Here is a 26870-nt window from a genome sequence, read left to right as displayed (position 1 = left end):
TTAATTACCTCTTCCACCCTAGGGGAGGTGTGCAAAGCCCTGATAACAAAATAAATACACGAAGGTTAAATAAACTCATCTTAGTGTGGTGCTTTGCATCATTCTGAGGAGCAATGTTCTCTGCAGTTTGTAGGACAAGGAAAGCATGCAGCGTGGAGGCACCGGTTGGAAAGGGTGGAGGATGTTCTAGCCTGTCTTGAACTCAATCCTTCAACCTGTCATCTCCTATTTTTTTTTTTTTGAGGTGTATACATCTAACCATCTATCCCACCACTAAACAATGAATTAACAAAATGGTAGTCAATCAGCAAATACATGCCTTACTTTCCCAGAAATAAATGAAATTAATTTCCCTACGTATGTATGGAAGTTAGTCTTACCAAACGACATCTGCTTCATGCATGTATTGAACATGCACCGAATGCGCTTCCCTCTGCCATGTCAGGTGCTGTGGGTGACACAGGTGTAAACATCATGGTTCCTGTCCTCACTCAGCATGCCATCTATCTGGGGAGCCAAATCACATCCTGTGTCCACATTCTCCTTTTTGCCTCAGACATGAGCATGTCTGAGGAGATGCTCGTGACCTGAACAAGATCAATGACTGTTTAACAAGTCTGTATTTCTGGTCTCTGATACCTTGTTACCAGAGTAATCTTTCTTTTTTAACAAATTTTATTATACTTTAAGTTCTAGGGTACACGTGCAAAACGTGCAAGTTTGTTACACATGTATACATGTGCCATGTTGGAATCCTTCTAAGAACAATCCTGATCTTTCCCCAAATCATAAACATTCTAAGTTTCTTCACTGATTACTGAATAGAAATGTATCCTCTCAAGGCTGTCATTCCAAGCCAGATTGTCAGCCCTCTCTCTTACTCTTCCTTTACAGGAACCATGCTCCAGCTACACTAGACAACTCTCTTACCTTGGCCCTGTTGGCATTTGGGGCTTTGTGGGAGGTTGTCCTGTGCGTCAGGTAAAGAGAAAACAGCACAAAGAAACGTGAACTTAGGGTTGGACTCCTCCCCTCTGTACACTTTAGATTGACAGATTTTTTTTCCAACCCCATAGAGCCTCGGCTACTGAACCAGTAAAATAGAATCATAACTTATTTAATCTAGAATTCTTTTTGTTAAGGATAAGTAACCAGCACAGTGCCTCACACAGGTCCTTCATACATGCCACTTTCGTTCTTCCCTTCTGTCATTGCACTGAACTTTCTTTGAAGGCAAGGGCTGTCTCTTACTCACCATTATACAATTTATATGATATCATTTGATAGATCAGACAGCATTTTAATTGTAATTTTAAATATCTGGCAGACTAAGGATGGCTGTAAATTATTTGTTGCTTCTCCCATCACGAGGTAGAGTCTATTTTGCCTTCCCTTGGTTCCAGGCTGGCCTTGTGACTTGCTCTGACCAACAGAAAGGGGCAGAAGTGACACTGTGTTAGCTCCTGCCTAGCCTTTAAATGGCCAGGTAACTTCTGCTTTTGCTCTGGTTAAAGCCAGCTACCACATAAGAAGTCTCACCACCCAGAGGCCTCTATTATGAAAAAGACCAAACTATGCAAGTAGAGACAGGCCACGTGAAGAAAGATCTACACACTCAACTGACAAGCCCAACCCATGTGCCAGGTGAATGCTGTCACACAATCTCAGGTCCAGGAAAACTCTCCAGCCAATCTGCATACCATGAACAATATGAAATCACTGTTAACGGAAGAGACTTATTTTGGGGTCCCTTGTTATGCAGCATGAGATAACTAAAACTAATGTGCACAGTACAATTGGAAGATATAACTGTATGGATTCTAAGGAGTAGTTATTTACATTAAAAAAGTGAAGGTAGTAGGAATTAGAATAGTCAGAAAATGTCTTGGAAGATTTAAGTTGTAACTTGAAGGATATCATTTGGTTAATATCATTTGGTTAATTTAACTATTAAGGATGTAATTATTTTTGTCCATTATGACTATACATTTTCCCCAACTTTAATTAAAAATTTCAAAAGTATAATAAAGTGAAAATAATATTGTAGTAAATATCCACATACCTTCTACCTTGATTCAGCAATTATTAACATTTGGCACTAGTTGCTTAGTCTAAAAATATAAACATGCACACATACACACATTTTTGGATAATAATGGAAGGTAAATTATAAACAATGACATTTTTAAAAAATTGCGGTAAAATAGGTATAAATGAAATTTACCATCTTAACTGTTTTTAAGTGTACAGTTCAGTAATGTTAAGTAAACTCACATCATTGTGAACCAGTCTCCAGAACTCTTTTCGTGTTGCAAAGCTAAACTCTATACACTTTAAATGACAATTCCCCATTCCTCACTACCCTCAGTTCCTGGCAGCCACTATTCTACTTTCTATCTCTATAAATCTGACTACTCTAGGTCCCTCATACAGACAAAATCATGTAGTACTTATCTTTTGTGATTGGCTTATTTCATTTAGCATAATGTCCTCAAAGTTCACAGATGTTGTAGCATGTGTCAGAATTTCCTTCCTTTTTAAGGCTGAATAATATTCCCTTGTATGTATATATGACTTTTTAAAAATTCTATTCATCTGTCAATGAATATTTGGGTTGTTTTCACCATTTAGCTAATGTGAATAATGCTGTTACAGGGACGGTTTTGCAAACATCCCTTCAAGACCCTGCTTTTGATTCTTTTGGCTACATTCCCAGAAGTGGAATTGCTCGATCATGGATCATATAAAAATACATCATGAAATTTTACCCCTGCATTTCAACATGCATGATTTAAGAATGATGGTATTCTCCTGCATAAATATTTCCTCTTATTTGTTAAGGTTCATATTACAGTAGTTATTAGCTGATGCCTTGGTGTATTAGTCCATTCTCATGCTGCTAATAAAGACACACCCAAGACTGGGTAATTTATAAAGGAAAGAGGTTTAATTGACTCACAGTTTAGCATGGCTGGGGCGGTCTCAGGAAACCTATAATCATGGCCGAAGGGGAAGCAAATACATCCTTCTTCACACAGTGGCAGGAAGGAGAAGTGCCAAGCGAAAGGGGAAAAGCCCCTCATGAAACCATCAGATTTCATGAGAACTCACTATCACGAGAACAGCATGGAGGTAACCACCTCCGTAATTCAACTACCTCTCACCAGGTCCCTCCCACGACATGGGAGGATTATGGGAAGTACAGTTCAAGGTGAAATTTGGGTGTGGACACAGCCAAACCATATCATTTGGGCTTGCATTCTAGCCCTTCCATTCACTGGTTGTTGGCTTCAAACAAGCTACTTAGCCTTGGTAAGCCTTGGTTTACTCATCTGCAAAGTGGGAAAATAAGAATGCCTACTTCATAGAGTTGGGATCACTAGAAGAAAACAGTACGACGAAAGCACTCAGTATAGTGCCTAATAGAGGGTATGTGTGCTCTGAACATGTGCTGTGATGAAATACTTCTGCCATGGAAAAGCTAATGTTATTCAACCATTAATAGCACTGAAGAGTTATTTGCTATATTCTTCACCTATCATTTCAGCTGTTCTTAAAAGGGAAAGCTAGGCTCTCCATTATTACGTTTTCTTTTTCATTGTAACCTGTTTTGCTTCCTTAAATCCTTCAGCAAGCTAGTATTCTTTTCTTCCCTCTTACTCCTATTAGACATTGAAGTCAAATCTGAAGGAGCATGCTTTATGAAATTACAGAATTTGAGAGAGAACTTTAGAAGTGATCTATTAAAACTTCCTTTTCCACTTATTTCCCATACTTTGCTTGAATAACCACATTACAGCTCAGTCCTTTACAATTCTGGGGTCTTAGTATGACTGCTCTTCCTTAGATTGAGTTAATACTTGCCATTCTGGCTCACTCCTGGGGGTACTAAAGAGGGGATTCCTGTTTTAGATTGGAGAGCAAGCAACTGACCTCTAACATCCCTTTTAGCTCTAAGAGTACATGACATGCTTTCTTTATGCTAACACATGCACAAGAGGGCCTGCAACTTTTTTCTAGTGATAGTTCAAGATAGGGTGTGCCTCTCTTCATGATACTCAATGGTCCAGATAAGAAACAATATAACAGTGGCTTGTCTAATGTAAAAGGGATTAATTTTATTAGTCAACACTGAGGCTAGTATAGTAACAGAAATTAGTATAGATTTCCATACCTAGAGCCAAAGGAAATTATTTAGGGCTTAGACGTAATATCTCAAGAGGTACAATCTGAACTCATGATAAATCTGCAGGGCCTGTGTCTCTCGGAGTCTGCAGGATGCCACATAACTTCCCCAGTACTGTGATCTTCTTGCACAGCCAAACTGAGGTAATGCTAGAAAGAGAAATCTATGTATCGCTGCTCATGTATTTTCCACTTCCAAGGTGTTATCTATTTCAGCAGAGAATTCAATACAGAAGCCCACGCATGATTTAAAAAAAATCTGTTGACTTCATTCATATCAAACCTGTTATGCAAACTTTGAACTGCTAAGATTTGAGGCACAATTTTGCAATTAAGGTAACTGATATATATTAACAGAAACGCTCAGTGAACTCCATTTTCTCTGAGATAATTCTGGGAATCGTTAATTCTACTTAAAAGACAAAATGGAGAAAAATTTAAGCTTTAATGTATAAAAGATAATTTCTCACAGGAACATGCTCTATAAAACTGCAAAAGGAAGTCACAATTTTAACTTGAGACACTGTTGCTCCACATACCTTGAGTTATAAATGAATAAACCAGGCACTGTCACCAACTAGGATCCTAGCCAGTTCCGGCACAAAAACTGCTCTTATGTCATAGTTGGGAAACTTGAGACTAATACGTCTCATGCACATCTTTCACTTCTGGAGTTCTCAACAAAATTCAAAATGCAACCCCTCTGGTCTCCTCTTACTCTCATTCATTTATGGATCTCTACTCCTCACCCCAGCCTACCTTACAACCCCATAGCTTTTCCCACTGATGAATCTTCCTCTAACATCCATTCCCCTGAAGATGAACTCTCTCCATCCTCAACCTCCTCCCAGAACATATACTGTATCTCTTACCCTAACTAAAGCCTCTCTCTCTCCCTGTTCACCTATAGTACTCTGCATCTCTTACAATCCTGCTAAATGGAGGCTACTTATTTCTCTCACTGCTGCCCTCCCAACCACACACACATACACACACACACACACACACTCTCCCCGCCGACACACTCTTCTAATTTCATGCAAAACATCCTCCCTTGGCGCACACATGCCTGCTATATTACTCTCTCACCTGCTTACCATCTAACATTCTCATTCTCAAGTTTGGTATCAAGGAAACACAGTAAAGAATCTATTACTCAAAACCTAGAACTAATACATATTATCTACTGAGTACAATTTCAAAATTTTGGCAAACAAAGATCTTTATTCACACATATTTTTGTATTTTGTCTTAAAAATACTTAATATTTCCCATAAATTCCAGATAAACATTTGTCTGCTGGCTCCCTGAGACAACCCACCAGCGTGGCTTTTCATAGATGTCATTTTCCTTACCTATCCGACAATAGCTTCAATTATTTCCTCCAAGAAGCATCCCCACATCAGCTCACTGCCCACTCTCATCTCTGTTTTTCTCTATACCCCTTCAGTATTTACACAGATAATTATTAATCATGCTATGTTGCCCTTTGATGATATGAACTTATTATTTAGCCCTTTCACTGAACACTGTTTGCTACAAGCACATTATAAACCTCATGAAAGCATGGACTTTGGTTTCTATTTTTTTAATCAGTCTTTAACAAATATTAGCCAGCCAATAGAAACCACAAAATTAAGATTAATGCATGGAGATATTACTCTTTATTCTTTTTTAAAAGAGAGGCTTTCTTTCAACACAAATTAGGATGGAGTCAGTGAGCAAACCAGGCCAAATTTTGCTAATGGTTAGATGGTAAAGGGAGAAGGTTCCCTTCCTATTCAAATTGTGGTGAAACTGGAGGTCCAGGTGTTTCTGGAATCCATTCAATATGTTTTTAATATCCTGATGCAGACTTACCATTCATTATATGGATAGATAATATTCTATATTTAGATGATAATCTATTATCCAATTAGAGTATTTTTTACATGTATTCAGAGGCCAACTGAAAAGAGTAATTTTAAATAATCACCACCACCACCATGTATTGATCCTCACCATGTGTCAGGTCCTTCATATATGTTATCTCTAATTCTTATCCCAACTTCATAGACACTACTATCCTCATTTCACAGTGAAGCCAACTGAAGGTCAAATACTTTAGCTAAGTCACTCAAGGTCACATACCTAGTCTGTGTAGCTCCTACGAAAGCTAGTATTTTAACTGTTCTATGTGATTTGAAAATCTTGTTATTTCTACTGTGGAAAAATAAATTAATTAGTAATTAACAAATTCTGGAAGAAAATTACAATAAATATTTATAACAAAAATGGGTATAGTCTGTATCTAATTGTTACCAAGTTAATATTTTATTTTGGACATACCCTTTGGATTGAACTAAAATTCTACCTATTATCACTTAACAATCTAAGCCAGATATTTATTTACAAAGTGGTCTATTAGGTTCAACCAAATAACGCCATACATAATATCTTGAAACCCAAAGAAAATTTTTTAAAAGGCAGAAAACATCCAAATAACATAAATCAACAGGAAGAAAAATGCCATACCTAGACTATGTACATTGGAAATATTGCCTCTGCAGACCTTGAATAGAGTTCAATGAATTATGTGTAACATTTGAAAGGTAAAAGAGAAACAAAGCTTAAAAAAAACACTTAGCAATGTGACCAAAAGGGATGCTTAAATAAAAATATGTCACGATTATAGAGATTGCTATTTTCTAAATCCCAAAGTGAACATGATTCTCTGGTATGACACTTCCAGTAACCAATCATTACTTAAGGAACAATCCCCAAAGTTTGATATGGTAGAGTGATTCAAGTTTAAAGTTCTGATAATTTAAAGTAATTATGAGGATAATATCAAATAATTTCAATTGGCCTCTTAGCCGCAAATACCTATTGCTGTCACAGCTACTGATGGAATGGACACTGAATTTTTGTTATAACACTATAACCATTTTATATTCACAGGACCTTAAAGAGTGCCTACAGCAAAGACTTTTGCACTTCAGTAACTAGCACTGCCTGGATGAGGAGCAGGACAGACATTTCATTTACAAATTCCACCATTGGGAATTGTACTACAGCGAGATGCCTTGGTAGTTGGTATCTAAATACTTATTCTGACTGGTTTCTCTCTTAGAGGATCACTTTAGATGGCACTGTGATTCAATAAACCACTGGGATACAGCATTAACTCTCAGTGTGTCAGAACTTGAATATCCATTCATATTACAATCAGGGGATTCAAATGATAGATTGTTTCTGGATCAGAGTTTCTCCAGTCAAGAATATTTTTATCTGATGAGAATGACTATTTTGACTTTGAGATATAAAACCCATAGAGATACTAATTCAAATACATTTAATCTGATCTCCATGCATTCCGACACTTCACTGTTACATCCTAGCTATTCTTTACAGGGAAAAACTTATTGTACTGCCAAAAACACCCCCTGCCACCTCGAATGACAAGAGCCTTCATGCATTTTCATGAGCTCATTTCAGGACAGGAAAAGCAAGTTCCATAATTCCCAATAAACACTTTAAGACACTAGAATATTCTAAATGGATGCCACAATTAAAGGACCAACCACCAAAATTCTACGTATATATAATGACCAATGATAGGAAATCATAACCTCAAATGTCTATGAGTTAATAAAATTATAAATGGCTTCCCCTACTCCACTAAAAGTTGTGCGTATATATATGTATCTCTCTCTAAGGCTTTTGTTTTCTATTTGATTTTGTTTCAGTCATCCTCACAACATCTGAGAAAAATGCTAATTATACCATGTACATTCAAGTACAGAGCTTCACATCAAAGCCTGGAAAAATCAATAACCACAAGCATAAGGAAAGTATACTTGTCAACTTATTCCATAAGTATAATATGCATTAAAGATAATACTAAAGACGTGATCGGTAATTTAAAACTACAGATGATAGCTCTATAGTTAAGACCTTTAAGCAGCATAAATGACAACTCAATGTTGCAATTTTTTAATTCAAATGGTAATTGGAACATAGTGATTTCAAAAAATAAAATATATTACTCCCGTTGTTACAAGAGCCTACAGGTGTGATTATCTAGCTGAATATTTCACACACTCACACACACACACAATAAAAATTGTGATTTTTATCAACCAAGCTGTAAGGAAGTGTTAAGAAAGCTGCAAGTCTCATTACAAATGCAACCTGGGGAAGAACATCTAGAAATACATCTTTGCAAGTCTAGAGATAACTAAAAGGACCAATGCTTACATACAAAACATAAATAGAAAAAAATACCAGTAGTAGCAATATCCATAGTAAGTAATAATTACAGCAATTTTCTTGAGACTGTTCTTATCTAAAAAGACCTTTGGTTGATTTGTTAATAGCTCAATATTCCCCCTTAATGACACCCACGTTATAATGTTACCAGAGCTCTGACTATTGTATGTCAAGTCAACACACCAAATGCTTAAATGTTGTTCTAAGGAAAGCTCCCTTTCCAGATCTTTCAAAAATGAAGTCTTTAGAACATAATCTTCTTTGTGATATAGGCTAACCAAACTATCCAACCTTCTCCAAAACATATCATGCCTATTTCCCTCTCCGTGCCTTGGCATGCATACCTGTCCTTTCCTCTCTTTCTGATGAACTCCCGTTCATCCTTCAAGATTCGTCTCAAAGATTACTTTGGTTGTGAAGTCTTTCCTGTCATTCTCAGGCCAAGTTACACCTTTCATATTTACCCATAGGTATTAATAATCATTTTCCTGCCTCCACCACCAGACTGAATTCCTGGAAAGCAAGTATTTATTTACTTTTGTTATGTCCAAATTTGGTACAGCTCTATGATAAATACTCAGTAAGAGCTGGATTGATGGGATGGACTCACGCATGCATGAATTAAGGCTACCTTGTATTGCAATCCATATTCTGAGATTCTGGGATTTTGACTTAAAATTATAACAAGATTGCTACCGAATTATCTACCAGCTATATCCAGATGACACAAGTTCAGTAGTATTAAAAGAAAAAAAACCTACTGCACCATGGCATCAATGATTCTGACCAGAAGTTGTAGGTTATATAAGTTCAGTGCTGTACTTAATATTCCACAAGGAGAACATAATGCTTATGACCACTAATATACCAGAGGAAACTTACACATAAAATGTATTCTTTTATGAATAAGGCCTTTGATTGAATAAAACCATGGTCAATCAATATACAAACAGATATGGGTGCTCACTGCACTGTTCATATGGTTTTCAGAAAAATTTCTGATTTTTCTATTATTATTTCGAAATACTGAGAGCACTTTGCCAAAGGACAGCTGAGACAAGACAACAAGCATCCAGAGAATACCCCAAAAGGCAAGAAGAAAACTCAACAAAAATATTCTGTGACACTCCATATAGCTCAGTAAATTAGCATCTCACTTCATTGGAAGGAAAACAAGCATGTTCAAGAGATCCTAGGTCAGTTTTGTGTTTTCACTCTGCAGAACCATACACCACGTGGCACAAACCTAACCCGCCTAGTCTTCATCACTGAGTTCAAAATATAATTTAATTGATTTGAAGTCTAGAATTAAATAAGAACTAAAAGTGCACAGTGATCCTAAGGTCACAAGCAAAGACCCACAAGAAAGTGGTAACAGACTGTAGTCTTAATACTAAGATTGTTTTCTTTGAAGTATTTGTGTGTGTGTGTGTGTGTGTGTGTGTGTGTACCATACATTTCATTCTACTGAATTTCAGTCAACTCCATGGTAGACAACACCATCCGTCTTATTTCATCTTTTTAACAAGGACTTGATGAGGTGACACAGGACTGATTCTTAAAAACACATTACCTGCTATGTGAGGCATTGTGTGACAGAAAAACTATCTTAGTGACAGGCACCTGACAGCAGATTTGTTGATTTCATGGTCACTTCATTTAAAGTAACAACAGGGTGAAATATGCCATCTGATAATCTGTTTGAATGTTGACTGTGAAAAGCACTTAACATTTCTGCCAGCTACCAAGACTACAGAATCTGTTCTTCAATATGTGAGGGTCTGTCTTCCTCTCTACTCTTTTTTGTCAATTCTCTGCCCCCATCCCCTCTTTCCTCAGAGGAAATCCCCCAGTAATTTTCTGGAAATAATGTTATGCAGGGAAAATTGGCACCAAGGATAAACAGTTCTCCTTTAAGCTATACTTTTTTTTTCAGATGCTATGCATTTTACAGTTTGAGGCTACTAGCTGAGAAAGAGACCTAGGACACTTCTTTAGAAATCCACAGGCTATAAATTAGAAGGATACAAGTCCCTTCTTAAAACATCATTTAGTATCAACTAAACTCCAACCAGGGTGGAGATGTGTGTGTACACATGAATGTTGTACCCTTCATTCTCTACATGTTAGCTTGAGAAAATAATAAATTCAAGCACCCGAAGGCCATGTTTCTATACAGTTTATGGCTACATTTCTTTCTTTCTTTCTTCTTACAGTAGTAAAGGTGAAAACAAACTGGATCATACCAGCAGTATGAAGGCAATGACTCTCCATGCTCACCCAGCCCAACATTCCAGCAGGAGGTGTGGGTGCTAGAGGGACCCTCCTCCCTCTGCAGGGCCAGGACTTCTCACGAGGGAAATATGACAACTACTTCCCCCACCTCCATAGCTAGCTGAGCATTCGCCTTTTAACATGCCAGGGGAAGGCAGACTTACAGAAAATAATTATCACCATCTTAATCACAGTAATAATTTGTTCATATAAAGCATTTCACAGTCCATTTTAAAAATTAAGCAATAAACATGGAATCTTCTAAAGGAAATCAGTGGTTACACCTGCCAGAAGAGTCATTCCTTTAAAGTGGTACACCCAGTAGAAAAATCCTACTCCAGGCACAGACAGCCCATTTGGAGAAAAGGTTAATTTCAGGTTGCTTTACAAACTACTCCAAGCTTCTTAGAGATCCAGGAATTATCTGCACCAACTGTCTCCTATGCTAATTGCTTGGAATCACACATCCACTGACAACGCAGCAGAGTTGCACAGCCCACACATTTGAGAGCCTCCTGGACATCAACATGCTTGAAGCTTTTTAAACAGCATTAAATATAAACCAGAAACAGTCCAGTTAAAATGTACACTTTCTCTGAAAGATTTCTGACATATTCAATGCTTGTGAAAGCTGAGCGGCTGACGGCCTAGTCAAATACAGTTGAGTGAGCAGACTGCAAGGCTTCCCACACTCCACCTCCAAGGCAGGTGAACCGTGACATGGAGGGACAAACCTCTCCTGCCTTCTCTATTCCTTTTTCAGAAAATATAAAAAAGGAAAAGGAGGAAAAAAAAAAAACTTCCTTCAAACTATTGTTGGATGATTTCTTTGTTTAAATAAACATCTCAATAGAAGCAGGCACTGGTAGCAACTGGATACTCCATGGCTTAATCTAAATCTCTTCTAGTCATTTAATTTTTCACCAAATATCTACTAGTGTGATAGCTGGCTCATCTAAGTTTGTTTTTTCCTTTTAGTATGTTTTTCTTTTACAAATTTCTCCATCTAAGAAACTACGTCACAGTTCCTAGCACTGTTTACCAAGATATAAAGTGCCAGCTATATATAATAAAAACTTCTTCCTAGAATATTATCCTTAGCATTATAACTTAAGCACTATTAATACAATTTTATGCCATTGCATTTATTTATTTAAAACATTTTTAAAAAGGCTTTTATCCAAAACTTCCCAGTATGTTGTGGTGAATAGTTATTTGTGGTTATTTTAATGAAATGCAAACAGATGAAAGATCAACCGGGAAAATTTTTAAGGAACATACCTCTAAACCAAAAGTGACAAATTTCCAAGTTCTACTAAAAAATAAAATATATATCCCTGAAGGGGTGTGTGTATGCACAAGTGTGTAGATAGATAGCTCATATATATATATATATATAAACTATGCAATAGTCCCTTTAGAAAATGTTGGCTATTTTCAAATTTCCAAACTTCAATCACACTCTTCAGAACTGAATACCTGTGAAGCTTCCTGATATTTGGCATTTGGTATAAACTATTGTGTGAACCCAAGCTTCATCACTTCCATTTTCTGCCATCTGGACAATATTGAAAATGAAATAAAGACCAAAAAGTGTTTGGTTTTGTTGTTGGGGGTGGGGTACACCCAAGGTATGAAGATATTCAAACACCAGTAATGTACGGTATGGCACATTCTCACTGTCACAGCCTTTGTTGAAAAGGATTTCCCTGACCTTTCCTGTAAGCAGCAAACAAATAAGCCCTCTCTCTCAGCGGGAGAGAGGCACTGGTCCATTAGATCATTAAGCAGTTCTATTCAGATACCCCCCATTCTCCTGTCCTTGGCCCTGAAGAGGGAACTGGCAGCAGTCCAATCCAGTCAGGGAGAAGGCAGGCAAATGTGACTGCGTACAGGATAGCTTGAAATGTCGCAGCGGGACCCAAGTCGCAGAGCAGACAGCACTGAAGGGAGGATGTGGCGCTACATGAGGGGTACTGTTCCAACAACGGAAGGCTGGTGTTTCAGGCTGCCAAACAACGTAATGACTCACCCAGGCAGGAAAATATTACCACCATGGGGATATTTGGAGCGTCTCAGTCTGAGAGTAATTAGGGACTAAACTACAACAGCATGCTTCAGTGATGAAATGAGAAAATAAGCAATACCTCTGTCAAGTTCTGATTGGAGAATATTAAATGAATATGGGCTTCTATCATCTCCGACCACAAACTAGGAACTTGTAACAGATTGTCGGAATGGAGAACTATTTCCACATTTTCATGAAATAAGTCAGCACACAAACATGTGCACGCACACGAACACACACACACACACACACACACATATTTAAAAAAAACCTGGTGAGGTGAAAAATGTTACAGTTGGCAGGAAGAGTTTTAGGGAAAATCATTATCACAATTATATAATTCATTTCTGTAGCAGGCATTTGCTCATCCTGAAGCTTTTTCCACCCCTAATTACACTGTCTGCAAAGGGGGAAAAATGAGTCCAGAATGGCAAATGCTAACAATATCATTTTATTAATAAGAACGATATACAATCTCCAAAATAAAAAGCACATGTGTTTAATGAATTCAGGTAATGGAATTATTTTACTTATTAGTATCAGTTGCACATATGTAAATTCTCTGGCAAAGAGGACAAATGTTAATTTTTATTTCTTTGTATTTTCAAATTGCAGACAATTTGTATTCATTAGACAATGCAAAAACCTCTTTTCTCTTATAATTGTAAAGTGACATTATAATTAAGTTGGATAACCTCAGTAGCATCTGCAAGTTAAGGAATCACTTACAAGCTGGCTGGACAAAGCCCAGGCACATTAAGCCACCAAACGGAGTTACACATCAATAAGCCTTCACTGCAATAGCCAGGTCAGAGCCTTAGTCACACAAAGAAAAAGAGATGATTCAGCCTGGAAGGCCTTAGAAGGTCAGCATTAAGAAGGTCTTCTCAGAGGAGCCCTCGTTTGCTTCTTCCAGAATGCTTACTCTGGAACCCGAATAGACACTTGTTTGACTTCCTCCACAGAGAGTCTGCTCCCCTTCCCAACCTTCCCTCTCAAACGCATTTTTACGGTGTCAGTTTTGCCAAATCAGAATGAGGGGCAAACACAAATTATCTCTCTTCTCAATATGAACAACCTCCATTAGGCCAGGTTAATAAACTCTAATAGATGTAAGGGCTAATACAATATTCAGCTATTGACATAAACATAAATATAAATTTCAAAGAAAATAACCTACTTTAGTAAAACTACTTGTGCAATAAAAATTAATGAACTCCAAATGATTCTGCACATCTCCACCAAATTGCATTTTCAGGCTCACATCTTCAGGACATGCTGGGTGGTTTGATACATTCCCACAATTCATCTTCCTGCTAGGCCAATTTTAATTTAAATGCAATTAAAAGCTCAAAATGAACATTATGTATTAGATAAAGCTCGAATCTGCAGACTATCAGAAATATGATTTTCAGAAAAATTAATTACAAGCCATTAGGGTACAAGTCATCTTACTGCAAATGTTGAGTTAAATTGCAGAATTAGTTTGTTCGTTCCATTAAATGTTAAATACTGGTTTTGAGCTTTGTACCAATTTAATATCACTAGGTCAGTTTATGAGAAAAATGTTATTTATAGCTACAACTTCTAAAGTGTCTGAAGATTTCTTACTAATTAAATAATGGGCATTCTTAGAAAGAGATAAAAATAACCTGGAGTTTTTGTCAAATATTAAGAATATTAATTTTCATGTGTTGCTGTTTTATATCATTATATCATAGATTCACCATTCTTTTTATATACTAGTTTAAATATTTTACTTTCATTTTGTCCTAACTTAAGAATATGGGGGAAACAGTATACAGTAATTGTGTTTAAATGAAATATAATATATAATGCTGGTCTAAAAAGCCAAAAACACCCAACCACTTTCCTACCCTACTCCTAGGTCAGCATATTATAAACAAACCAATAAATCAAACATCTAATGTTTTGCTGGGCCTACACTTGCAAATTCAGAGAATACCAGGCATAGAAGAAGTGGTAAAAGTTTTCTTTAAAATTATAGTGTCAACTTTAACTTTTGGTGGATACATTTTTTCAACAGCAATATGGTTATTTCTGTGTGTCACAATAATATAACTCACTGGTGCAAAGAGTTTGGAGAATCCAATGAGATTCTGTAGCCTTTGGTAGACTATTTAGCCGTTCAATTGAAAATATGATGGTGACTTTTTAGAAGGCTATAAAAACCTGGGTACAGCTGTAATCAATGTCTTCATTTCCAATTACCAATTTCTTAAAAATATTCCCAATATACTAGATACAGTAAATATATAACCAGAAAATACTTACTTGATTTGTTTTAAAAATCAGACATGACTTCTGACTTACAAAAACTCATCAAGTTATTAAGAGCCCCATTCACAGTGAAAATAAAATAGTTTTCAGGTTGAAAATGACACACATCCTCTTTTTCAGCCTTTGCAAAGTGAGAACGTCCTATCTAGATGAAAAGTCAGTTGCTTTTATGTTGATTTCCATAGTGGCGTTTCATTAGAAACAGAATTGCCTTAAAGGATTTAAGCGAATTTGGCAGAGAAATTATTCTAATTATTTTCTTCTCTGATTAAGTAAATATAGCTACCTTAAGAGGCAAAATGACTATTTAAATAATAATCTAGTGAAAAATAATTATATTATTATTTATTTGGAATACAATAATGATTCAAGAAAAATAACAATTCTCTCTCTGTCTCTACTTCATCCATTGGATTAGCCCTAATCCCACACTTTTAAAAAACATACACCTCCTTATCACAGTTTTTTAGCTCTCAAATCCTTCCCTTTCTCCAGGGCAATGTAATTATTTGCCTAGTTATTATTGTCTCTTGTCTACTTCTGCCTCAAGACACACCCACACCAATGCTGGACATTTATAGATAACTATATATGTAATTGGGATTGAGTAAATGGTAGCTGCTTAGGATATCTGAAATTCTGATTATTACAAATGCAACAGTGAGGATTCCATATTACTCAGAGTCTTCATATATGTAAAACTTATATAATAATTTCACCAACCCTTGGAATATTTGTTAGAACAAATATTTCCAAAAATAAGAAGGTGTTTTTATAGAAAATGAAATAAACATGCATACACAAAATTTTAGAGTATTCATAGCCTGGTTATAGATGCTAGATAAACCTAGCTCATTATACTATTTAGAAATGAGTATTTTAAGCTAAAATATAAATAGTACCAATATTTTTTCTGAACATATGCTTAGAAAATAATGATAGCGTAAATGTCACATATGTAGCCCTAAGGAAACATATTTTTTCCTTTGTTCTTAATCCAAATTTCTTATGTTTAGAAAACAATGGGGAAAAATATATGGACAGATAAAACTCCAGGCTACTAGATGTTATTCAATCAACCACCTACACCCTACTGTTTCTGCATGTGTGCCATGTTTGATAGACACCAACGTAAGAAAATAGGATTGTGTTTGAGGACCAACTTTCTATGAGTAACATTAAGCTGACGTTGTAAAACGAGATTCAAACTAGATAATTTAACTTCTATTTGAAATAGCTTAAAAAGAATTAAAAGAGATAACTGAAATTCACTGTCACAGAGAACTCCAACATCTCACCAAGCATGGACTACTACAAATAGTTCAACTTCAAGTTCCACATTAAATCTTATGAATGGTTTCCAAGAGTTAACTCTGTAACAGAGCAACTACGGAGTTTTCTCAAGACCTTAAGATGAATCATTAATAAAAACTGGAATTAAAACTTGGTAGTGAACCCCGTCTCTACTAAAAACACAAAAAATTAGTCGGGCGTGGTTGCGGACGCCTATAGTCCCAGCTACTTGGGAGGCTGAGGCAGGAGAATGGCGTGAACCCGGGAGGCGGAGCTTGCAGTGAGGCCAGATCGCGCCACTGCACTCCAGCCTGGGCAACAGAGCGAGACTCTGTCTCAAAAAAACAAAAAACAAAAAACAAAACTTGGTAGTGAGTTTCTATATTTCTGTCCTGTAAATCATCATCTCCCACCAACAATCAAACCACAACAAGACAAGTTACTGGAATTTGAGACATCTTATTTTCTTCTTTTATTCAGCATAACTGCTGTTCTCCAATAAACAATATCATGATATACAATAAGATGTTTCACTTCCTTTCTCAAAAGCATCTATCCCTTAATGCTCTGAATAGCTACTCTGAGGCAACAAACCTACTTTGAGTTTTATTTGGTTTTCTATTATTCATATTTTTATAAGAATCTATCAATCTACTCTTGCTAATAATAAAAAATAGCTGTCTTCCATTGTTCCCCAAAAGTTTTGGAAAATCCAGAAAAGAACCTAGAAATGAAAGAACTACCATAGAATAACTCTGATTATTTAAACTTGTGTATTCATGTTTCTTTACAAATGTAATATTTGCCGGCTGAACTTTGATTTTTTTTTACAGTGTGAATAAGAGTTAGAAATTTACATAGTAAATATTCTATAATAATTGATATTAGTATTTTCAAATGTTATATAGATTTTTTAAAGTAAGTTAAATTTTGAATAAGTTCTAATTTTCCTCTGTAAATTATAAATCTATAATTGGCTGCCCTTTTACATAATTATCCTAACAATTACCTTAGTACCCACTCTGTTCGAATACACAATCCTATTCACCATTAAAAAGTCACAAGTAACTTCCAGAATAAAGGTCTAAATTTTACCACACTATTTTCAGGACTGAAAAAAGGAAAAAATATCTGGGGACAAGTTCCAAAGTACATTTTGTATTAGTTATATATAAAGTCCTGATGGCCAAAAGTCACCAAAAATAAACAGCTTTTCCAAATGGAACAGTTGTGAGAAGCCATTTTTAAAGATGAGAAAGCTGTGACTAAGCTTGATCAAGGCCACAAATGCTAACAACTTTTTTGGTGCTAATAGAAAATAAAAATATATAGGGACAGTTAAAAAAAAAAAAAGGTACAGAGGCTTATAGGCACTTCCTAGCACAACCACGTCATCCATAGGACTCTAAAATACAGAGCGTAACTGCTCTATGTGGAAATATGAAATGGGAAACAAAAGAGTGAAAGCTCAGATATTTCCTTCTAACCATAGATATTTTGAACTAACCAGATCATCACTGTGTAGGAACTAACATCCGCCAGAACTACCACCAGTAGGAGTTATGTAGCGTAATGTAGACTGTGGGAATAAAGCCATCGCTCTGGAAGTTGGCTTGTCTTTTGGGTACTTTGGTCTTATAAAATTTAGGTCAGTCTATGTTTTATTTTATGCCTTTCTAGTGTATTTCCAGCTTTCCTATTCCAAAGCCTAAAAATAATTCTCCATTTCAGTTTCTTTCATCAACGACTTTTCACACTTTGATGCATAGACTAATAATGATGGCTGGATCTCACCATTTTTTTCCCATGTTACAATTCATTTCAATTTTCTTCTGGCCATACTGACCCTTGTTAATTTCTGAATTCTCATCCATCATTTTTTGAGTTTCACTTAGTCCCAGCTGCAGGACTAGGTATGTCATCACTCTTTCAGATCTTAACCTATTCCTTTCAACACTGTGCTCTGAGATTTCTATTTGCTTCAGTGTTCTCACCTATTCTTCCTAATTCCTTAATAATGCCACTGTTAGTAGTAGAAAGAAAATTATATTTTCAAGTCCATCTACATACAAGTTGTTGTATGCAAATCCTCCCTCCCAAATCAAGAACCTATTTCTGTTTATTAATTTGTTCATTAATTTAATCATTATTCATCAATTCATTTATTTATTTAAAAACATTTACTGAGAATCCAGTTAGATGCTGAGATATATTGGTGAATAAAACAGACATAAGCCACCCCTCCGGAGGGGAAGGCAAGCCATGCACGGAGAGGGCACCAACTTCCAGGTCATGTCAGAAATAGGCCAGTGTTCACTTGGAACAACTACTGTTGGCCTGTTTCTTTTATATTATATGAAAAACATATTTGTAGAGTTATAAGAAAGTTAGTACCTATCATTACACCATGGGAAAACAATGATAAATGTAAAAATACTAAAAATGAACATGCCTATTTATGTATAATGTAAGAAAAATAATTTTCTATGTGTTACCAGTACCATGGTACTTACAGAATTAGTAGTTTATACTGCTGATTTGCTTTATCCCTATTATTGTTCTCGTACTTTAAACTATCTGAACATCTGTGCCTATATGAGTATTTTAGTAATGCTACAAAAGCATATAAACTTTTTCAGAAACTATCATGTAGTTAAATTCAAATCCAAATGTCATTTTAACATTCCACTTCTCCAAGAGTACCCACTACGCTTAGCTTTGGGAGGTCTGGTGGAGTACACCACTGAAAAGAAGCTCACAAGACTTCCCACTATGTCTAACAGGCTAGTAGAATTGAGTTTTACAAACTTTTTTTTTCTTGACCCACAAACAAGTAACTTTGTCTTCTTTTGAGCAGGAGCTAGAGGCTTGGAGGCCCCTGCTCCAGCCCCAAGCCTTATTTATGAAATAACCCATTACAGCTAGATTTAAAATATATATATAATGATAAAAACTAGGTGGGGTTTAGAGGTGGCCTGAATGATATGCAAACTGTGAGGACCTTCAGGAAGCTCAGGCAGGGTCAGGGGGATATGGAAGAAAAGTGGCATAGTACTTCATATGAATCTCATAATATTCCCACAGGTGGGTGTTGAGAAGTGGCAGCAGAGGAAGGGTGAACCTTCCGTAGGAGAACTGGATCTGGGAGCTGCTGCTCCAGGGCAGGAGACTGAGAAAAAACATGAGGAGTAGTGTCCACCAAGTGCTTGTCAAACCCAAGTCTTGGGCAAGAGAAAATATCAAAGCCACCTGCTAGCCCCTCTCTCCAGATCTCTGGTCTACCTAGAGGCTGGGAGTCCGTCTTCTTCTACCTGGCCCTCAATCCTATTTCTAAGCTTGGGCCTGCCTCTGAGGAGTGCTGGGGGACTCAGGTCCCCAGTCTGAGCCAGGGCAGCTTAGAGGGGTATTTGGAGGCTCCTGGCTGGCTTACAGCTGATAGGGTCCCTAACAGATGTCTAGTAGCCATGCTCCTCCCCATGGGGGATCCTGGGAGGAGGTGCTCTGTCCAGGCCCCCAACCCCTCCCCTACAAAAGGAGACTCCACCCCTCACCCGCAATGCAGAGCCTCTCCCCTGCTCCATGGCCAGCCCCTGGTCCAGGGAGGTAGGGTGAACCTAGGTTCTGGGGATGAGAACTCCAGCTCTGCCCACTCCTCCTGCTGGTCCCCTCAGCTTCTCAGAGTCTTCGCACACTTCATCTGAAGCAAAAAGGCCTACACTTGCTTTGCAATGTCACTTTAAAGTGGAATACACTTTGCATGCTTCAATCCAGCATGCTGCAGAGGTTGAGCTGATGATTTCAGGAATAACTTTTCAATCACAGTAGTTTTGTTAAATCTCAATAGCTAGGCCAATGTTACGTGGTAGCTCATTATAATAGTTAAGCCAATATTATTTGGTAGTTGTTGAAAGCTAGCTGTTTTACTAGCCCAACTTACAAGCATCAAGAGCAATTAAAAGCACAGCTTGCAAACCTCAGACTGTAATACTTAGAGCTAAAACATGATTTTTAATTCTTTCTTAAATGTATTTGGAAACAAGACTTGCATAAATAGCTACCCAAATCAAGCCAACATTTTTCACTTACAGAATACTATCCTAGATATTTTTAAAGAAGCTCAAGTTTCTAATCAAATGTAAACTGAAATCTTTGAACATGTTTTAATCACAAAGAAAGATACTCAAAGCATATTTTAATTAAGATACTGGGAGTGGTCTTGCAGGGTTCCTGAAATATTGGCAAATCTTGTCATTCTTCAAATTTAAAAGTTAACCTCTGTACTACGGTTTTGAATTATCATGAGGATGACCTGCATATGTAATGAAATCATATCTTTGCATGACCTATACACATGTGCTTGGTGCTTAGAAAATCACTTTCTATTCAGAAACTACTATATTGAACCTAACTGCTATAATAATTCATTGAATAAGGTCAAATAATGTTCCAAATATTTTCCTAAACCTTAATGTTATTTTACTCCAAAGAAAAAAAATGCTCTGGAATTCTATATATTTTATCATTGCTTTTTTTCCCCCTTTTCTGTTCCTTTGTAGCATCAAATTCTTCTGATTTAAAGAGATAGAGGTTCCAACTCAGCACAAACTGAAGCACAACTAGAATCCACCTGAGCTCAGACTTAAGCACACAAAAAAAGAAAAGAAACTAGCTCCTAGGATTTCAGGTAGAGTTTTACGCAGAGTTCAAATTCTGTCTGCAGGATCTGGATTCCCTCCATCTCCCAGCTCTGACTTCTACTTGGTGGGCTTCAAGTCAAGCTCAGGCTCTATGAGGTGGTAAGACGGCTGCCAATACCACCGAAGCTGTGTCTTCTCAGGTTCAGGTCCCGTAGAATAGGGCACGCTTTTCTTCTAACAGCCCCAGCAGAGGACTCCGATGTCCATTGCTAAACCAGTCATGATGGCATGGCCAGCAACATCCAGAACTCCACCTGGAAAAACTGAATCGCAAACCCATTCCCATGGAAATAACTCTTACCTAACTCAGGAGCTAAGATGTGGGCTCAGGGGAAAGACGGTATCTCAGGGGAAAACTACTGACACCATTAGAAGAGTGTTTAAACACTCTGTGGCCAAAGTTACATATTCACTTATACCTCAGCTTAACTTTGGTATATAGACAAAGATCTATGGCAGCTCCAGAAACTCTGTATTTGGGGCCTTAAAGGCAAGAATCCATGAGAAGGCGTGCAAATGGACCTGTCACGATGCCACATTTACATTGAAATCCCACTTTTTAACTTTAAATTGTGTATTAATTTGTGGTGACTTGGTGGTGGTACAGATTATAAAATGAATACAGGCTCCCCAGTCCTTGAAGCAGTCATCATTATAAGATGCGGTTAGGGTTGGCAAATAGGAAAAGAAGGAAGGATTATTTCTGTTCCTGTTTTCCTAATGATTCAAATTCCAGATATTCTGTTTAGTTAAAAGATATGGTCAGATTATAATAATACTTATTGCCTTTGTTATTTACGTGGAAAAGAACTTCAAATGTCACTTTTTTATTAAACGAATTTCCCCTTATACATTATCTTCCTAGAATCATTTAAAATAAAGATGACATTACATCTCTGTGCATAGTAGATACCCAAATACCAAATGGAAAGGGAAAACATATAGGAAAGGACAGACCTTGATAGGAAGAAAGGGGTTAGCAAGAGGTAGAAATAAACATATTTTAGGCCTGAAAATATTGATTTATTCATGTAAATTTAAGCTGGTCATCAAGTTACATAATTTCTAAAGATGGTTAGAATGTTGATCAGACTTCACAGGCAAAAGTGTCACAGAGAGGAGTCTCTAAAGATTTCCCTGAAACTTAATATTTATCCCAGCACAATCTGAAAGAGCTAACTGGGAAAAAGCAAAGCAAAACTAAACAAAACAAAAAAACACATTTGGGTGTTTTATTGGAAAACACCAAAGACCTTTCACTGCAGGAAGTGCCTCAAAAATCTCTGTTTGTTTTTGAGATGGAGTCTTGCTCTGTCGTCCAGGCTGGAGCGCGGTGGTACGATCTCGGCTCACTGCAACCTCCACCTCCTCGGTTCCAGTCATTCTCCTGTCTCAGCCTCCCGAGTAGCTGGGATTACAGGCATGTACCACCATAACTGACTAATTTTTTGTATCTTTAGTAGAGACGGGGTTTCACCATGTTGGCCAGGCTAGTCTCGAACTCCTGACCTCAGATGATTCACCCACCTCGGCCTCCCAAAGTGCTGGGATTACAGCTGTGCACCACCGTGCCTGGCCTTCTTCAAAAATCTTAATAACCAGTTGCTGTCTGCCTTGCATAGTGTATGATTAAATCTCCAGCATGTGCACCTTTACAAAGCCAATCCAAAAGGAGGGCAGAGAAGGACTCATCTGAAGCAGCCTGAAAACTTGGAACAGGTGAACTGATACTCGCTGTGATGATAAATAACATTTCTCACGTGGTGGCAGCAGCACAAGGCTCCAACACCAGTGAACTAGCGAGCTCAGAAAGGTCCTCTGGCAAGAGTTGGAAATGTCAGCACTCCCATTTCCTCCTAATGGAAGGAAAGGATTCTTTTTACATGCAAGCAGCAGGGATCCTGACAGCAGGACCAAGGAGAACCCAAAATATTTATTTTAGTCTGTTTGGTTTTTTGTGTGTGTGCATTTATTTTTTATTTTATATTTGCCTATACTAGCAATCAATTTACCAAATATGGCTACTGAGCAACATTTTTAGTGAAATGCATGCTCAGCATCTCCAAGTAAAAAATAACAATAAATGAGAGTAACAGGGAGATACAGCAAGAAAATGAAAGTCTCCCTTTGTTCATTATGGGAACTGAGCACTTTTGTGATATTCCTTTATTATATTATGAATAATAGTATATATAAATGTTTCCAGATAATTACTATAAATTATATCTACTGGGAGCTTATGATACATTATATAGCATAAATCTAAATATTTTGTATATATTAAGTTATGCAATCCCACAACAACCCAGAGGTAAAGTTCCTTCTTTTACAGATGAGGAAACTGAGGCAAAGAGAGTTAGGTAATTTGCTCAGATAACATTCCCAGTAAATGGCAGAGCTAGGATTAGAACCAGGAAGTCTGCATTTCAAGTCGATGTTCTCAACTCATTTATAGGCAGTATCGCTCCATTCTAGTTATGTTTTCAGTTTATGTAAATTCAAGCTCTTTTGATTTTAACATATGTCATCACTAAGTATGCAGAGAGACAAAAAGGATGAGAAATAGGGTTCTTGAGCATCAAAGGAAAGAAAAGAATGTGATTTATTCTTAAATAAAGTCCAGCACTGCCTTCTGGCTCAAGTACAGACCCTGTTCTTTGTCCCTTAGAGGAAGAGAGCTAGGTTAGTTAGCCACAGTCATCAGCTTGAACAGAAAAGACCCTTTTCACCTATAAGTAGCTCCCAGTTTTCTACTCAGGAAAACAAACATAATTTTACCCAGACTAATAAAATTCTTGACCACAGCTTTGTCATTTCCGTCATCTAAACTGAACACTTCTGCTTCTACATGAACCAAGAAAAATGGAGTCGAAAAACTTTCTACTCAGAATTCTGTGGCTATCATAGGACACCAAATTTTTATGCAGGCTTTGCAAATTTGGAAGCAGATCTCTGTAATATAGGGAGTCATATCTACATCCAAACATAATTGTGATATAGTGGTGGTTACCAGCTGCACCCCAGGTGCCCTCATCTGTTAGGACTACATTATCTAAGACACACACAACTCTACTGGGCTTAATAGATTTAAATCAATACCTTGAATTAACACCAGAAAAGAAATGCTACAAAGGCACAGATAGATAGGCATGGAAGAATCTGAACTTACAAAAGAAAACTACAACCTTTTAAGCGAAGTTTTCACTACTGAGTAAGGTGGGTGTGTATGTGTGTTTATTGGGGTAGATGTGTCTACATGTACACATACTGAATGATGTCTATATAAATATATATCTATTAAAAGAGACAATGAAGTAACAACGTCTTCAATGGAAAAAAAGTATCTTATAGGAATTAAATTTAACTTTCTAAGAATATTCTTTACATGGGAGAATGAAAGTCCAACTCATTCTGCTGGTATAGTAGCATCTGAAAAATCAAGTCTAATTCCAAAGTTCTAAGTCACAGCTTGCATTTTTTTCTGTTTTGTTTCAGGGAAACATTTGGAAGAAACCGAGAGTCTTCATCTTTCAGTAATTTAAAAGGACAGAATATGTTATGTCTTGTATTGCTTAAGGATTTTAGTATTTGTAAAGCACTGCAGCATACATGATCAAATAACGAGTTAACATTCTTACATTTATACAGGGGTACCATATTAAAGCCTTAACTTGCTGACAGAGACAGGTCTTCTAATTCCATCCCATTGTATTCTGACTGTCTGCTTCTTATAAGTGAGCAATACTGTTCATCTCCAAAAGGATATCTTGAACTCTCAGCTAGCAGATAAAACCTTTGTTCTTTTTAGGAGAAATGTTTGAACCGATATAACTCCTTATGGACTCTATAAATGCTTCTGCATTAAAATAAAATACGTTACATAAGTACCCTAATTAAAATTTGGGAAAAAGGATCATCAAATCTCAATTATTCACAGGGAGCGATACTCATTTAGAGCCAATCTACACGCTCTACCTAGGCAAGTGAGCCTAAAGTTATTCTGTGAAGTTGATGCTGACAGCAATAAGCAGCTCTTCCTTGTATATAACTACTTGGCTGGTGAATCCTTAACTTGAGGAGTATGATTTGCCTCAATTTTGGAATCTACAGAGTAGTATCTAGAAGGCTGAGGGAAGACAAAGTGGAGCAAGATAGAAATAAAAGCCAGCATGTACAGTACACAGTGGCAGGCTTTCAGTATCAGAAAAGGACTTTTAAAATGAAGTCTTTTATTAATGTCTCCTTTCAAATGGTAGAAACTGAAAACATCAACTTTAGGCCTACCCTTCATCACTACTTACAGGAGGAGCTGGGAGCTATTTATTCTGTTTTTAGTCATCAGAGCATGACTTTATCATAGGCTAATTTGGGGAAGTTCTATTGCTTTGTGCTACACACTATAATAATCCCTTGGTGTTTTAAATTTGTTTTCATTTTAAAAATATTATTTTTGCATAGCTACATTTTGGGATCCCAACAACACACTTGGTTGAAATTCTTTTGTAAATCTTAGCTTGTGATAAATAAAAGTCTATTTTTTCTATAAAATTATCTTTCCTTCCTAGGGTCCTAAAAAGTCACTCTCTGAGAGTTCAAATTTCACTGCAAGATCCCAAACACCACAGCATCACATTCGAAGGCAAGACGCTCCAAGATCTGGCCCCACGTTCCTTCCATGTGGCTTCAGCAAAAGCACACCTCATCGGTTCCTTGACCATCTGAGGACATGCTCATCACTGATATCTGCCAAAGCTCTTTCCCTCACTTTCCAGTTTGGGCACTTGCGATTCCTGTTCATCTTTTAAGGCCCAACATAAATACTCCTTTATTCAATGAATACAGATGCCATTAAAATCTGGGAAAAGGATAATCAGGTCTTAATTATTTACAGGTAGTGATGCTTATTTAGATTTTTAAACCTAAATAGTTTATTTAAATCATCACATGTGATTAAATACATGCTGATCACAAAATACTAAGAATATAGAGCCAAGTAAAAACAAATACTATCCCTGATTTCATGGAACTTCCAATCAGTGGAAGAGACATATTCAACAATGCATCACACTAACAGCTATATAATTAGAAGAGTTATGAAGGAAGGAATTGAGCCGTTGAGAGTGTATAACAAAGCAATAAGACCTAAAATGGAGCATCAAAGAGGCTGCCCTGAGGAACTCACATTTCAGATGAGATGGAAAGTAAGATCCAAAGTAAACTAGGTCAAAGAATGAGGCCCTGGGATCGACCATTCCAGAAAAAGGTAAATATGTCTGTAGGCAGTGGAGAAAAAGAACATGGAGACTTCTAGAAACTGAACGAAGACCAATGTGGGTGAAGAATAGAGAGAAAGCAAAAGCTAGGAAGGCAGTCCAAGGGAAGACCATGGCTTCAAGGTAATACGTCTAGGCTATAGCTTAAATGCAATGAGAAACCTCTCCAACCCTTTCCATAGACCATCCCAGCTACCCAGGCAGGCAGCAAGCTTTCCCTCCTCAGTTGCATAAAATTTGTGTTTTTCTCATGGTACTATCTTATTCAGCCTTGTCCTATGATTATTTGTGTGCACTTCCTCTTACATATCTTGCCTTATTTAGCACCTGCACAGCATGTTGCCTACACTATTTAATAAATGTTGTCTTGCTGGATTAATGATCCATATACCAGTGGCCAAAGATTCTTTTACCCTGAGCCGTCCAATTACTGACAAATGTCTGTTTATTTTCTTAGATTACCTTAATACTCTGGCTAATTAATTCTAAACTCTTCACTATTGCTGGAAGTAAAATTAGTATTATTTT

General features: G+C 37.0%; 1 protein-coding gene across 15 annotated transcripts in view; it reads right to left on the bottom strand.

The window, feature by feature from the left end:
* Window positions 1–26870, bottom strand: part of NPAS3 (neuronal PAS domain protein 3) — an 876176-nt gene that overhangs the window by 487969 nt on the left and 361337 nt on the right. The window contains exon 1 of one of the 15 annotated variants that reach the window (XM_054530006.2): window positions 381–26870. This exon is cut by the window's right edge and continues 27528 nt beyond it. The exons of the other annotated variants lie outside the window; for them this stretch is intronic. Within the exon in view, the coding sequence (XP_054385981.1) occupies window positions 381–414 (34 nt within the window). The 5' untranslated portion in view covers window positions 415–26870. The remainder of the gene's footprint in view (window positions 1–380) is intronic. 15 annotated transcript variants of the gene reach the window in all.

Source organism: Pongo abelii, chromosome 15 (assembly GCF_028885655.2).
Source record: "Pongo abelii isolate AG06213 chromosome 15, NHGRI_mPonAbe1-v2.0_pri, whole genome shotgun sequence".
Classification (NCBI taxonomy): domain Eukaryota; kingdom Metazoa; phylum Chordata; class Mammalia; order Primates; family Hominidae; genus Pongo; species Pongo abelii.
This window is presented reverse-complemented; position numbering and strand designations above follow the sequence as displayed.